The 16796-nt window shown below is 39.5% G+C and overlaps 1 protein-coding gene across 2 annotated transcripts; it reads right to left on the bottom strand.

Moving 5' to 3' along the window:
• Positions 1 to 160: 160 nt before the first annotated feature.
• Positions 161 to 12101, bottom strand: LOC105392686 (putative inorganic phosphate cotransporter). Of its 2 annotated transcripts, none has more exons than XM_038115206.2 (11): positions 11715 to 12101; positions 9212 to 9336; positions 7030 to 7209; positions 6044 to 6182; positions 4224 to 4441; positions 3908 to 4057; positions 3477 to 3609; positions 3090 to 3214; positions 2116 to 2235; positions 590 to 767; positions 161 to 284 (listed from the first exon to the last, which is right to left on the bottom strand). In XM_038115206.2, the coding sequence occupies exons 1-10, from the start codon at positions 11758 to 11760 to the stop codon at positions 621 to 623; spliced, it is 1383 nt and encodes a 460-aa protein (XP_037971134.2). In that variant the 5' UTR covers positions 11761 to 12101; the 3' UTR covers positions 161 to 284; positions 590 to 620. The 2 variants fall into 2 exon arrangements, with proteins under 2 accessions (XP_037971134.2, XP_048478558.1); XM_048622601.1 differs by having other exon boundaries at positions 635 to 767.
• Positions 12102 to 16796: the final 4695 nt, after the last annotated feature.

Raw genomic sequence — 16796 nt, 5'->3', positions numbered from 1 at the left:
CAGCCAGTCCGCCAGTTTAAACTTAACCTTCTATGAATCGCCTTTGCAATAAAATATTAATCATGTGCACCATTAAAATAAGATGTGACAAAAAGGCAGCCTTATTAATTAGAAAAAAAAGTCTACCTTTGAATAAAAAAAATGCAAATGAAAAAAAGTGTTTTAATATTAACATTTTATTTTCAATAAATAATTACACTATTATTAGGACTAACAATAAATACTTGGTAAGAAACTTCGATATTTTTAAACCACCTTCCCTGACGCATGCTGAGTGGAAGTTTCTGAAACAAAAGAAGATCACCATGATCGCGGGGAACTCCGAGACAGAGAGCATTTTGTTAGTCATAAAAGAGCTGTTTTTTAATATTCACATAAAAGAAAATCTGCCCCTACTTGTAACTAAACGTAGTCAGATAAAAGTGTCTAAAAAGTAGTGATCATAATCTTATAAATGATTTATAAAAAAACAAGTAAGTGATTGAAACCATAAGTATTATAAAGAAACATAAATTATCTGCTACCTTATAGACCAGTAAAACAAAAAGTCTAGAAGAAAAATCTTAGAATTAATTTTTTTTATTTGTACCTTTTTTGGACTAGTTAGAAGATGATCATAATCAAAGGTCCTCACCGTTCCCCTCCTGAGTGGGCGGGTCGTTCCATCGCTGACGCTCGCTGGTGCCGAAGATGAGGAAGAAGCCGTTGCTGAGCAGGTACACCAGCGAAGCCAGGTAGAACACCTTGCGCCAGTCCGCCGGGTCCGTCTGCCAACACACATGGTTCAAGGTTGAATAAACTAAAGAGATGAATGGACATGGACACACGATAAACGTATGATAAATTATTGCCCCATAAAGGTGAAAGCAGACTACATGTTGCTACAGACGAAGTTCACAAAGTTAGTACACAAGCGATTACTTTTTTATGAAATGATGGGGTGGTGTAGTGCGGCAGATAGATTTGTAGAGTTGTAATGAAAATTTAATTAACGGCTCATACTCATAACATTAATTATAATATTAATAAAAGTCTCATAATAACGAACGATAAAAAACAAACTTCGACTCTACTTCGTTTCCCATATCCCACATTAAACGGCAAAGAACGTAACAAAACTCTGTAAAGATTGACATAATTTTACTATTGAAAACCCTTTCCGTTTATTCATACTTTCGTCAAAATATTTTTAAAACGCGCGTTAAATTCAATTTTCGTCTTTTAAACAAACATATTCCAATTAAGGAAGGTATTTAAAAAACCATTTACAGTTTGAATGGGAAAATCATTAAGACCAGTGTACACATCCGAACAGCGACTGTTTTTTTTTGCGGTTAACTGTCGGTATATTTTTACTTGCGCTCTCGCTCTCGCTAATAAATAATTATATAGGTATTTTAAATGCAGAAAAGTTATTTTTGTTGTAACTTATTTTGATGAAGCATTAATAATAATCATATTTATTATGTACAGTGGAGTTTCATATTAATGCCAAAGCCACGTGACGTTGTTATGCACGAAGCCTGAAATTTTATGTAAAGTATGTAATAAAAGAGTAACACCGGGCGGGACGGTCACACGGTCAGGGTTAAGTGCCGGTGTAAAGGGGCTTTAAGAGCTAAATAAAATGCATTTAAATCATCCGGAGTCTTTTTGTTAAAAAGTCATAATTTTTATAAGTAGGGAAGTTTTATATTACCTAACATAAAAGGTATAATTTTTTGGGAGTTAGTTGTAATTTTTTAATGAGATTATGAGTTGAATTAATAATTTAAACGGAATTTCTTTCGTCAGAACCTCAGAAGTAAAAACAGAACTTGACTGCTGTTAAATTCATTAAAGATTCATCATCATTTTTCTTCATAGAACTAGGCTTATTTTAACTGCATGCGGAATTGATCACGCATGCGGGATTGCGTACACAAACAAATATTCATTGAAACGCGTGGAATATGCACTTATTCACACGAGACTCAGGAAAATGGCGTATCAACCTAGTTTGAGGTCGGATGGCCGTGTGACATTTCCTCACATATTTATTTATTTATCCCGCGTGCTTGATAAAATCCGCATGCTGTCAAAAACAGGAGTCGGGTGGTGGTGGTGATGAGGTACCTCGTCCTGCAGGATGGCGCCGGCGGCGAGCGGGGCCACGATGGACACGATGTTGGACACGCAGTTGGTGACGCCCATCAGCGAGCCGGCGTGCCGCGGCGCCAGGTCCAGATGCACCAGCTGAGGGGGGAGAGGAGAGGGGTTAGGGTCAGGGGTGATGATGCATGCAATGGAACTGCATCACGCGGCAATACAACTGACTGCAGCGGCGCGAGGGTTGGTCCGACGGTGCGGTGTACGGTCAGTTTCATAAGTAACACATTTATACCTTCTCAAACAAACCAATTTTCAATGTTCGTATGAAGGAATAGTGGGTTTGTGAATAAGGGTACAAAGTGGTAAGTAGTTGCAGCAAGCGCTGCAGTGTAGTTCGGCCTATGTATTTAGCGATAAACCTATGCGAATTTAAAATCATGAACAATTTTATAATACCCTCTAGACAGGTAGGTAGAGACATAGTCTATATCTATACATAAAATTCCTCTTTGTCTGGGTCTGGGGTTGATTATTTTCTACATTCTTGCATACGTGGAATCCCTTTGTATTGATCCAACGTCACGACAATGTGCCCGTCCGAAAAATATTTGCTAAAATATAAACTTGGTACGTACGTACGTATATGAAGCAAGCTATGACCTTCGTGTATGAGTAGAACAAAATACCTAGTCCTGATTTATTTTTCGCTCTGTACTTATGCATATGTTAAAGTAACAACCCCATATTATTATGTATGCGTAATTGATTTTGGGTCTGGGATTTAGCTAGTATGATTGAAGTAGAAATACACTCCTTACTATGCTTGTGACTAACACAGTCATGGACTATGATTTGCCATAGTGGTGAAATAATTAGCAATCAGTCAGATTAGCGATAGTTAATTGTTTACTATTTACAGCTCCTACAACGCCACTATATTTCAAAACTGAGGTATGAATCTCCTGTAGGGTTGCGTTGACAGTACGAGTGACACTCACGAGGAAGCCCATGATGTGTCCGGCGTTGAGCGCGACGGTGACGGTGAGGCACGCCACGGCCACGGTGACGTCACCCGCCGGCGCGTACGACAGCCCGATCAGCGCCAGCGCCGGGCCCCACAGACCTGAGGATACACACTTCACTTCTATTAGAGACTCTTTAGAAACAACAAAGTCTAAGCTATATATTCCACAATAATGCTGTATTTATCCTCCTCCTGCGGCTGTTTCTATAAGTGCTGTCATGAGGAAACATGCATGATGATTAATGCTACGTTATTAGGTTTAAAGAAAATAAAACACAAAGCCCAATTTTTTTGTTGTTGAAGAATGATTACGACGAAATGATGTCGTGAAGACTCAGTAAGGGACAGGTCTCGCACTGACCGATGGTGTTGAAGAGTTTCCTGGTGACGGAGACGGAGAGCCAGCCGCGCGCCAGGATGTGGTCCGACAGGAAGCCGAAGGGCAGGCTCATCAGGTACATGGCCAGGTACGGCAGAGCGGACATCACACCGTTCTGGAATTTGAGAGAATTGTATTATAGTATAAAATATTTTGATTCATGCGCTGAAGAACCGACGACTGGTAGTGTAGAGTTTTCGTGTGAGGGCTTCGTTCGAACAAGCAAGTTTATCGTGAGAAACCGTCCGATCCGCTAGATCAACAAAATTAAGACCATGGCAGAGTGTTTTGGTGCTCCTTGGCAGATGCTTATGTCCATTGACCATTAGTGGACGATTACGAGCTGATTACTTGTCGTCCTTTATCTAGTATGACTTTCTGAACTAAGTGAACTGAGGAGTTAGTAGACTTACAGCCTTGATGTTGACGCCGAGCACCTGGCTCATGTAGGAGGGCATCTCGGTCATGAGCGTCCAGAAGCCCCAGTTCTGCCCGCAGTGCACCACCAGCAGCGCCCAGAACGGCAGCGACGTCAGGATCGACCGCCAGGGGGTCGGCACTTTCTGGAGACATGAATAGGAAACGTCATAGTAGTAGTACTTTTAGTACAGTGAATAATATCTGATGAGTGCTATAGTTCATGGGATAAAAGCGCACCAATCCACTCTCTTGCAGCGAGAAGTCGATGCCAGAATTTAGAGTTTCTGAAAGTTCACAACAAATCCTCACCTTTTCACCCTTGACTTGTCCAAGAGAGTTCTGTATGTAGGTCCTTTCCTCCTCGCTGATAGACCTGGAGTCGTCAGGCGAGGCGGCGCCGTACAGCAGGTAGAGCGCGGTCCAGGCGGCGCCCAGCGACCCGTTGATGTAGAAGATGGCCGCCCAGCCCAGGTACGACGCCGTGAACCCTGCCGCCATCAGCTGTAGACCCGTGCCGATGTGAGCTCCTGGAGTTAGAGAATAGGAAGGTATTCATCGGTAAAATTATGTTAACAGTGCCCATTCGCCACTGCGACGTAAAAGATCTATTGTGACTCCCCTTGCCGAGTCAAATCTCACTATCCAGGCCCAGGTTTTTTATAAACCTGATGATCTTACCTGGAGGGAGAGACCTGACATCTATGGGGGCTAATTTGTAACCGCCCAAGATTCTGTTTCTCTTGTGAATGATGGCCTCACATTCACAGAGAATGTGCATGGGCGTTTCGTCCTCTTCATTGCAAAATCTACAAGTTGGAGTATCGGACAGATCCATTTTATGTAGGTGAATGTTCAACCTACAGTTGGTTGCGTGTGAGCTCTAAAGCTCGACGCGTAAATTTTTGCGAATAGCCCACGATTAGGGCTCTTGCATGATGTTGCCCTGGTACATTATTCCAAGCCTCTAAGCTTTGGTTCTGTGCCCAGTCCTTGATCTCGCGACGACTTTATATAGCCAACCATAATTATTGTTTAATGCACAACTTCTGACTGCACTTGCCACACATAAAACCTGCGTGGTTTAAGCGGCAGGTTTTAGTTGTAACTTATGTACCTATTATAAAATGTTTTTGGAAAATAAACGAAACGAACGGTGCATTTTGGTAGCCCGATGATGGGCTCGGGGCCCAACGGTAGGCTTTCTGCTCCCAGACGTGCGAGCTCATCTGCTTCCTCATTGCCATTGATGCCACAATATCCGGGCACCCATCGCAGGGTCACTCTATTGTAAGCTCCAATTTTGTTCAGGATGAGGATGCACTCCATTATAAGTTTGGAGTTAACTTCCGCAAAAGTCAATGCTTTAAGAGCAGCTTGGCTGTCAGACAGAATAAATATACTGAATTAGTCCTTAGTAATGACATAACAGGAATCTTTCAACTTTCTGAAACAATTTACTAATTAGGTAATTTCCACCCAAGTACCTTTGAAGGCTGTTTTCTGCAAACAATACCCCATTAAGCAATAATTTATTTTTATTTTTATGTTATATTGGAACCTTGCGGAGTTTTTAAAATTAATAAGGGACCTTGAGAATATCTATTTCAATTTTTAATTTCAAGTTGAAAATTCAGAGCAGTCTAGCTCGATGATATAATTTTAACTTTCGATATAAAAATAACTAACTTACATTACAGCTAGGTAGCTGAAACTTTTATGGTTAAAAGAACAACTTAAGAGGATGACACGAAAAAAAAAAAAAAATTAAAAAAGTTATCCAAAAAAATAATAAAACATAATTGATCCACTGAGGTCGATTTTAGTAGAAAATTAGTTAAAAAAATCATAACTCCTAAACTACTAAAAATTGCTGAACATACATGGGGTTGATTTGGCTACCCCTTGACCTAAGGAATCAAACATTTTCCTTTGGACGTCACTCTTTGGGCCACCCTGTATATTCTAACTAAATTAATAAAAAAAATATGAAGTATTGAACAGTATCACATTTTTAGTTTGATTTTGACTTGGGCTTTCGATTGACTTTGGTTGCTTAAAATTTGTTAGCATCGGAAAATGGTTTGCTTCTGAGAGAGTACCTATTTATTGTTGCGTGTTCGGGCACTCACCAGCATAGATGATGGTCCCGAGGCGGCTCTTCTCCTCGAGCGGGATCCACTTGCTCATGAGGCTGTGCGTGGAGGGGAACAGCAGCCCCTGGAACAGCCCCTGCACCACGCGGCACGCGCACACCGCCGCCCACCCGCCCTGCGCAAACACACACAGTCATGGCATTAGTCATAATGGGCAATTGGGGATCATAATAGTATGTTCATTGTAATTATGTTGTCCTAGACCATGTGCTCTGATATTGAAGAACATTGGAGCATTACATTTTGGGCTATGCTATTTAATTTGGTATTTTATCATAAGATACAGCTCAATAAAGTATATACTCGTACTCGTACCTAACTATTTTGGTAAAAAACCGAGTTCAATGTACGAACCTAAATGTTAAAATAATCCAAGTGCCTTGCAATCCAGCTTGGGTACTCATTCTGTAGAAAATTGCTAATTCTCTTTTATATAATTATCTACCTCTGTATATACGTAACTGAAACAGATTATACAATTGGAAGAAACTTCCAGTTAGGTAATTCATTAAACAGGTAGAAGCTTAGACTGGAGCCTTTCAACTACTCCATTTTGAAGCTGAAATTCTCATTAGGATGAAGCTAAAGCTGTGTGTTGTGTAACATTCACTGTTTCACAAACAGTTTAGCGCCCCGCAAACTGCACTTGTTCGGGAGTACCACGCTTCTCATTAAATTAGAATTTGGTCAAGTTATAATTATTCTCAGTTGCACATCATACGGAATTGAAAAGAGTAAACCACGAGTAAACAATGTTTTTTTTTTGTTTGTCCTACATAATAGAAAACTATAGCCTAGGCATAGCTTATGAAAGTTAACGGGTTTATCCAATAGATCATCGGAAGTGCATTTATTAATCACAGATTGGATGCCCATAGAGGCTGGTTGAGGGTGGCCGAGGATAGAGTGTTGTAGAGCAAATAGCTATAGCCTATAGTATTGACTGCTCCTCTAGCACTCACATAGTATGCGGCGAGCGGCAGCACGAGGCAGACCAGCGAGTTGACGCCGACGACCAGCGCCACGGGCAGCTTGCCCCCCCACCGCGCCGCCACCTCCCCCGCCGGCACCTGCAGCACCACGTAGCCCCAGAAGAACGACGACAGGATCACCGACTGCTTCTGCACGCTCCACGAGAATGACTGCAAACAGAGATGTAGCGGGTCAACAGAGCTGCCATACATTGGGAAAACATATTTAGATACGGAACCAATTTATAAGTATTATAGGTTTAACAACATCAAAGGGTTTTCGGCATTGCTAGTATTTAACAAAATTTATAACAATGACTGTTATGGGTGTTGATGGTGATTACGTATGACGAGTATTTTTCGGTCTGCACAAAGCACAATTTTACACAGTCATCAGGAAATTTCGCTGGACTAAGCTGGAGCGAGGCCAAAAGTACAGCCGAAGATAGGCGGAAGTGGCGGACGTTAGTGGAGACCCTCTGCACCTCTGGGGTGCCATAGGAACAACAACATCAGGAAATTCAACATACAGAAATCTACATGGTTATTTACCTACGTAAATTACCTGCTTACATCGTTTTCCATGTAAATAAATATGAAAAACGTTTAAACATTATTACAGATGAATAAACCGGTGAGCTATTGGAGTGTGTTGCGAGCAACTTGTAAACAATGCGAGTGCGATACACCGAGCCGTCGCCGCGGGAACAATGCACTCGCTGCATGTGAACATTATTATGCAAATTTAATGAGAAAGTTTTACTATTTTCTGAATGGAGTTGTAGCGAAAGTCAGAAGCGTCGAGTATCGGTTGTTCTTTGTACCAATATGTGTCATACTGTACACGAGGTCGGAGGAGATCGATGAAGCACGGCACGACCGCACGAGGTGACGAGGCCGGATAGGAAAGGAAACGATAGGATAGGTACGCGTCCACCTTTTGGCCGTTTTGTACGATACGTACCATATCGATTGGTGGATAGATACTTAAATGGCGTTCAAAGACTTTTTTGATTCAGTAAGCCACTATAATACTGTAAAATTTAACTATGAACCTCTATTACAAAAAAAGAGTACCTACCTAAGTTTTAATATTTTTTTTTTTCGATATACAATGTTACCGTAATAATTGCATGTTTGTTTGTGTATTAGTTTTAAGTTTAATTCGTATATGAATAAATGAAATTGAAATTGAAAGTACTTATAAAAAAATATGAGTAGAGTGCTGAAACTAAAATTTTCATGGAGTGATTTATTATGTACCTAATGATAATATTATGTAAGGTAGTTATATGGGAGCATACGTGACACCCAACCAAATTTAACTAGGTACCATACTCGAGTTGTTTATGTTTTGATCGACATATTTTTTGTCGATGTTAAGATCATTATCACAGTTATCGTCTGATCGTTATCCGCCGCTGTCTGCTACAGATATACACAACCGCAGACTGTCGCTTTCCTAAACTGTGCCAGTCTTCAGTGTCTTGAAAATGTTATCTCAGCAATTTTGCCGCTCACATACAAATTGCCCACCCATACTTACCATAGCATTTAACTTCATTTAGAAAAACATGATACGCTGAGATTAACTGACACTTAAAAGCTCAATAATCTTTGTTTGTAGTAAACTGTTCAAAGATAGCCTGGATAAGATACTGGGTAAGTTGGTAGATGGAGGGTCGGATAGCGGGTATCTGCACGCGCCGGGATCACTGACAGCACTCCGGGGGATCTAATCTTATCTACGTGGATATGACAACTTACAATAACAGATATGGCCACTTGTAACACTGAGAGTTATCAATAAGATGAGCATAACAAGCATCTTGCGTCCCAACTAGGTGGTACTTATTATATCATAAATAACAATCGTTTAGCTAACTTAATACCTGGTAATAATAATGCGGGCTGGGGCTAACGTTGTCGTATTTATAATGGATCCTGCAGCACAGGCCTCGCGTAGTCTACACACAGAGCTTCGACCATTACTCAGGAAGTCTCTAACCCGCTCAATGAAGGGCGAGGACTCTGCACCATTGTTACTCAGAGGCTTTTTAACCGTTTTTTTGCCCCAGCCTCAACGTTCGTTAGACTTAAAATTCAGTAGACTAACAGTTGATGGGTCAATCGTCCATCCCCCCTGGTCTCCCCCCTCCGCCCCGGTACTCACATCTTCACTGGCGGGGTCGGTCATGGCGACGATGGCCATGCTGATGTTGACGCGCATGGAGTAGGCCAGCAGCATGGCCAGGAACAGCAGCGCGGCCTGCGCGTGCCGCACGCCGAGGCACGCCGCTGCAACCAACACCCTGTTACTAGCGTGATGGAGAACAGTTTACATTGTAAGCGTTTGTAGAGCCGAACACAATGCTATAATGACACAATGATGCAGATTTCGCCCGTCATCATCAGAACAGAAAGTGACCCCCGCGCGCTGGCCCTAATTCAAACAAAGTACTTATGACATAATTATGTATATGAAATTTAAGGCCAGCGCGAGGGTACCATTTTCTTGAGCGGTTGGCCCTGTCCTTACGCTAAGTAATAATACATATAAGCATGTAACTTTTTTCACAGTGGATCGTCATAGAAAATGTTTATCCCAAAGATTTAAATAGGTATAAATATAAACAGATTTTAATATAATATATTATATAATCATATAAGTAGTTTTATATTAAAATGCACGTTTTAATATCGTCTAAATGTTAATTGTATTTGGACTGTAATACATAAATAAGTAATAAAATATAGTGTTTAGGACATCGAGATGTTGAAGTAAATGTCATCATGCAGTTTCAAGTTTACGTAACTTGTTCATATTCAACATTCAACAATATCATAATAGGATTCTGTTTTTATTGATGCATTTATTTTCAAATGATGTGCATAATTTGGATCCGGATAGGAAAAAATCGTATTTTAAATATCAAAACCAGATTATTGTAATTAAGTATATTTTTGTACATTCTTACTGTACCGGGCAGGTTGTTTTTTCAGTGTTCTAACATACGAAATTGGCGTTGGGTTAACCATCGAATTTCATACAAAGAGAGTCCTGTGATAGATGAATGACAAAAGGTACATAGGTACATAACGCTTCCGTTTTTCCGCTTGTGTGATTCATTCATTAATCTTAATTTTACTTTAATGGCCCTTTATGAACGTCGGATAAAGAAAACTCGTGGCGCACGTGAGACATAAAATCGTGTAGTTTTTAATTGTTCCCTGATAAGAACATTATTTTCTTGTGTATGGCATGCTGTATCTGTACTGCAGGGACACGGTAACTAGAACTAGAATCTGTTGCTGCTGTCACGCTTGCAGCTTGCATAGAGTCTTGTCGATGATGGAGACTTGAATTGACTTGTTGCTCCTACTGTCCACTGCTTCATAAAGGCAAACCATGCATGGATTTTTTTATTTTATTTTCTATTTTAGTAGATTTTTATGTATGCTTATGATAACGTATGTGCAATCGAACACCATAGGTCAAACCGTAACTAGTGTGGTAGTATGAAGGTAGATGGATTAAGAAGTTTATGGGCAGAACGTTTCGATACGAAAATCTGTAAATCCTGAAAAGATTCTGTTGGATTATATTTGTTCACATTTGTGTATGCATTATGCAAGGTATAGATTCATGATGTTATACGGGTAATAATTGAGTCGATGCTCTTTTTGTTTGCTAAACATTAAAATAGAAATTTTTTATGAAATATTGTTAAATAATTATATTCTTTCAATACGTATTCAACTATTCATATTTATTTGCCAGCGTTCCGCTCGTGTGTTTGAATAGTGAGTATGCACATAATTAGTATTGGTTTATGAGTTTCTGTATTACTATAAAAATAAAATGTGCAGTGTCAATTGTTCACTATTCTTTTACATTTACATTATTACCAGTATGTAATACATTATACTCAATGATTATAGAAACTAATTTTTTAAATACTATTTTAGGAATGTGCTCTGTGCAGGCTGCTCAATTTACACACAGCACTAAATATATTATACACGCGCAGTCGTTTAGACTGTACATACCTAGATATCAATCAAATTCCTCTAATCTCAATTAATTTAGGGATCTTTGCTCGGCAGATGCACACAGTTGAATAAATTAATGCTTCACTCGTTAAACTTATTTAGTTAAATAATTACTTAATAGATTATGGATTATTTGTCCGAAATAAGCATATTGTAAAAGTACCTAAGACGACCGAATGGCGTAGTGGTTAGTGACCCTGACTAGCCGATGGTCCCGGGTTCGATTTCCGGCTGGGGCAGATATTTGTTTAAACACAGATATTTGTTCTCGGGTCTTGGATGTGCCCGTAAAATGGCAATAGGCCCGCCCCCTATTACATTGGGACTAACATAACACTCTGGCGAAAAGTGGGTGCAGCAATGCACCTCTGCCTACCCCTCAAGGGAGTACATTAGTACAAGGCGTGAGTGCGTGTTTTGTGATTGCGTGTGTGTAAAAGTACCTTCATCGGATTTTAATTCAAAACAATTTTTTATCAGTACAAATTTATAATAAAACAAAAAAAAACTATTAACAATCATCAACAGGGAACGTCTAAAATATGGTTAATTTACTTTCATACTCATAACTAATAAATAAATCACTAAATATAAAAAAGTGTATGGAAAGGTTCTATACTTACTTGGTTTACCAACATTATCTGTTTCAACACTTTTAACTGCACTCATTATTACGTTACGTTAACACAACTGACTAGAAGTTATCACACGAAAATAATAAACAAAAACTAACATAAATATGACACAGTGATTTATTAACAAGAATGAACACAACAGTCCTGTTGACACCACAAGTCTACAGCCTTGTGGCGTGCCCTCGCCGCATCGAGAAAACTCAATGAGGTAAATAACAATAGCAAGTAGCGGCCGATTGTAATTACAAGAGAGCAGTGACGACGCGCACGCGAGGCGCCGGCTGCAGGGGCTGCGGAGGCGCTACAGCAGGGGCAGACGACTCACGGTGACGAGCGGAGATCTGTGCCGTGCCGTGTCACTGATAATCACCCGATAGAACTATAAGCACGGATAGTAAAAACAATCACAGACGTAAAACGCAGCTATGACAGTGGCCTAATCTTTTATCTATCTAGTATCTACAAACTTTCAAGTGTCAACAGGTACGTGATTCTGTAAGTTTACCGCAGTCAAAAGTAGGCTAATCGCTGAATCTTATTAATTCCTATGTCAAAAACATTACCTTCCTCCTTCGGCAGTCCTAAAGTAATACCTATTTTGACATTTCATCGCTTACGATGAATTATTTACAAAAAAAAAAAAAAAAAAAACACGCACTCACGCCTTGTACTAATATACTCCCTTGCGGGGTAGGCAGAGGTGCATTGCTGCACCCACTTTTCGCCAGAGTGTTATGTTAGTCCCAATGTAATAGGGGGCGGGCCTATTGCCATTTTACGGACACATCCAAGACCCGGGAACAAATATCTGTGTTTAAACAAATATCTGCCCCAGCCGGGAATCGAACCCGGGACCATCGGCTCAGTAGTCAGGGTCACTAACCACTACGCCATTCGGTCGTCTCGTCAATTATTTACACTCACGGGCAATGAAAATGTTCCTCTGAGAAAAGCACCAAATTACTTCTAAATGGAAAAGGCTAGCTTAATGCCGTCTTCTGCAACATTGAAGTACATTTAACAGAGCATCAGGATATTACCACCTAAAATCGGTAGTATATTGTTCCAATTTTAAATTAAATCTTTGAAAAAATTGCGGTGGTTTGTTGTCGGAATTTTGTGAGTGGAACTTTTTCATTGCCCGGCAGTGTATTATAATACAAACGAGCTGGACTTAGTAAATTTATTCAAAATAAATAAAATATTATTGTGCCTGACTCAACGTTTTAATTTTTTACGATGCTATTTTTAAACAAATTAAGTATAGAATAGGCAGTCATTGATCATATTCAGTTACTTATTAATAATATCTTTCAGTACCTAAGTAGCTACTTCTAGGCTGATTTGTTACAATCATAACGATCAACCGACATGATGAAACTTTCATAGAAAAAGTGGCCTCAGTGTCGTCATGCACTGCTGACTCTGTGCACTGTGTTGTATTATATCATTGTTAATGAATAGGTTCATCACATTCACATTATTGTCCATTGATTTTTGTTTATTTATCAATCACACTTTATAGGTTTTGTTTTTAAAAGAATATTAGTGCTTGATTGGAAATTGATTGGGGATGGTAACCACAAAAAAGGTGTCTGGTGTGTCGCGTTAAGAAGGAGGATATTGTGGATCATTCCTCTTGGTCGTTGCCATCGACCCGACAGAAAGAAGAAATACTCTCACGGGCAATGAAAAGGTTCCAATGTGAAAAGCACCATATTACTTCTAAACGGAAAAGGCTAGCTTAATGTTGTCTTCTGCAATATTGAGGTATTACATTTAACGGATCATGAGGATATTAACGACCATAAACATTAATATTTTGTTCGTTGTCGTTTGGTGTCGGAATTTTCTCAGTGGAACTTTTTCATTGCCCGGCAGTGTAGTTGCTTCCTATACTCCTTCGATGGAATACTAGTATATTTTCTAATCACTACTTAACGACGTACTGTTTACCCAGCTACCCTCCCTACCTCCCTCCCTATGTCAGCTCACTTTGCAACATCCTGTATAATATAGCTATAGGTTTATTTTTCATTACTACAACAAAAATTACGAGAGCCTATTGACTATTTGATTGCGGTTCCGGGTGTACCTACACATTATTATAATGATGTATAAGTACATACAGGTACATAGTATAACTAGGTACTTACACATAGCGGCTGACGATGTGTCAACAAGAGACTAATTGCAGCTCCGAGGTGATAACTACAAGCTGGCTTATTGTGTAGCTCATAGTTCAGACATTGGTGGTAGATGACTATCGACAAATAATTGTAAAATTTTACGTCGATTAAACCATTCGAATTTGAATTTAGTATTATGTATCAATGGAACCAAATCTGTCGAGGAACCGATATCCGATTAAATAAACATCTCCTATTTTAGAAATTATATTAAAAATATGATTATTAGCAGCAGTAGAGGTAAATAAAATCGAAATTTAGTTTTTAGTCCCTTTTTGTTCAGAAACTTTTTTTAAACACCCTGTATGTTATATTTTTTTGCTGACTAGATTTTCCATTAAATTGACATATTTAAAAGCCTCTCGACATCTGACACAATAAAATACTCGATATAATTTTATCTTTTATCTAATCTTAACTATTGATTTGTTTATTTCATGTGAATGACATTCCGTATCTATAATTCTATATTCCATATTTGATTACAATATACTGCAGTAGCGTAGAGTACTCTACTGTGTTAATAGTGGCTCTGGATATTGACCCTTGAGTCTCTTCACCACCTTAAGAAAAAAAATGGGAGTCGGTATGAATTTCGAGCGTCATAATATCTAGGTGTTTTATTTCTAAATAAATGACGTAGGTACCTATGTTTTTTCTAAATAACAACGTTTGTTGCAAGGTACTTTAAACCTGGGGTATTGTTTTTATAGAGGACATAATTACATTGGCTTTTACAAAATATTCAGGTATAGGAATACACTATGTATTATGCAATGCCGATCTAATTCAATGTGGGCGGGTAAATAGCAGTTAGCACATACATACTATGTATTACATGTGCCGCTGCAGCGTGCAGCGGTGTTGAGGAACACCCACAGTACAGTCACTCTGCGCCAAATGAGAATGAATTTCTAAAGAAGAACGAGTGTGCAGTCAGCAAAAGAGAGAGGTACTTACTATTAGAATTTCTCCACTCCCAGCGCTTAAGCCACAGAGTTCTGCTGAATGATAACTAATAGGTGTGCAAAATTGCAACTACCTAGGGCATAAGAGCCATACAATAACGCGGACTCAGGTGTATAACAAATCATCATCTAATTCAATCGGCTATGAACAAATCGGTCGGTAAAGGAAATCTCAAATGGCGTGAAAACTCTATCGGGAAACTGTCAGAAAGTTCTCCCCTCGGAACAGGGAAAAAATAAACTGAATTGGGCAACAAAACTTGTGTGTACCTACCTAAGTGGTACCGACATTATTTATACAGGCCCGTACATGCAGGAAATAGTAAACTCCAAGCGGGTTATAAAGTTTTACTATATCACATACCAGACGCCTTTAATACTTAATTATGTATGTAGTTCCTAATTCGTGCGAAATAAGGGTGTTTCTTGTACCGCTTAAGTTTAAAGGTTGTAGGAGCTTTCATATGTTAGGTGTTTATGGCTACAAGGAGTTTAAACGCGGCCTTAAATTTTCCGTTTATGAATTTTGATGAACTCCGCGTCGCCGCGGCTCACGGCTGCTCCTCTCGGCACGGCTCCCGGCGTGCCTGTCGGCGGGTTCTCGCGCGACCGCGGGGCGCTTACTGTCTTATACTGAACTTGTGCAAGTTTAATCGTTTTATGAACAGCATCTATTTCTAGAGAATTCTTCTTAATTATTCAGATAGACTACTTAGTTTTCAGTCACTGGTTGCAGTGACCCTTCTTTCAGGCGGGGTGCCTGAAATAATATGTACTTATTACCTTTATTATTACCTCTATGTTTACTGTTCACCTGGTATAGTAATAAGTAAATAAAAATAGTCCGATAGACATTATTAGTTAAACTTACCGTGATAAATCAAGAAAAGTTGTTATAATTATTTCAAAAGTGTTGTTATGTCGACGTCGTTGGTAGTTTCTATCCCACCTGAGAGTCGCTTCAATTCAGGAAGTGAGCAAACAAGATGCTCACTTATTGTAAGTTCAGTGTCGGAGGTCCGACTAGTTAACTCAATGTTTACACAACACGACCGTGTGCACCTTCATCATGTGATATCTACCTATTAGTACACCAGTTTATAGGTATGGTAATGTTTTAGTATGTAATCCAAAATCAATGTATATATCCTAAATGCGTGAGGAAGCATTTAGGATATAGGTTTGTATTCATAATCTGATGAAAACTGTACTTATGTAAATTATTTTATATCCATCTTACTGTTCCCACAATAAACTGTGCCAGCACTTTTATAACAGCGCAGTGTTGGCATACAGAGTGCAAGTTATGAGCACTACCCGGGCCGGCTGTCCTCAGCGCGGACGCGGCGGCTGTAAATCACAATTATGCTCCAATCTCCGCCACCTCGCGTCCTACCACCGCGCGTCCCACCTCGCGTCCCACCGCGTCCCACCGCCGCCGCCGTGACGCAGACTAACTTCTAATCATTTTCTGAAACAAAACTACTCCGCTCACCGCCCGCGCACACCGGAGATTCTTTGCTATATCAAATTGAATTAACTTTCCGAACTACCGATGGGCCAATGGGGAGATAATAACAATATATTCTCATTACACAGATTCTATTTTCCGGACGGCGTTCTAACTTTATCATAATAAACGGGAAAATTGGTTCATTTGTTACACTACACAAACTACTTTATACGTAAGCAGACGATAATATGGACAGGCCACATTTAAATACTTACTTAGATATTTTGAGGGTGGACTCTATCTTTTATGTTAGAAAATGCCTCAATCATGTTGTAATCAGGGAGGAATCCAATAGCAACTAGTTACGCGCCAGATCGACTCATTGTATCGAGAATGAATCCCAGTGACGGCGGATCAGTGACTAAGGAAATAATACTACTTTCTTTGATTACAAAGAAAA

The sequence above is a fragment of the Plutella xylostella genome, chromosome 8, assembly GCF_932276165.1.
Source record: "Plutella xylostella chromosome 8, ilPluXylo3.1, whole genome shotgun sequence".
NCBI lineage: Eukaryota > Metazoa > Arthropoda > Insecta > Lepidoptera > Plutellidae > Plutella > Plutella xylostella.
The sequence above is the reverse complement of the archived record's forward strand: the minus strand, read 5'-3'. Positions and strand labels throughout refer to the sequence as shown.

Excerpts from the sequence above, each read along its gene's own strand:
- LOC105392686 (XM_048622601.1), bottom strand. The coding sequence starts at position 11,760 with ATGAGTGCAGTTAAAAGTGTTGAAACAGATAATGTTGGTAAACCAA. Across the intron at positions 3,215-3,476 it reads GAAACTCTTCAACACCATCG|GTCTGTGGGGCCCGGCGCTG; the intron begins GTCAGTGCGAGA and ends GTGTATCCTCAG. Across the intron at positions 768-2,115 it reads GCGCCATCCTGCAGGACGAG|ACGGACCCGGCGGACTGGCG; the intron begins GTACCTCATCAC and ends GTGTGTTGGCAG.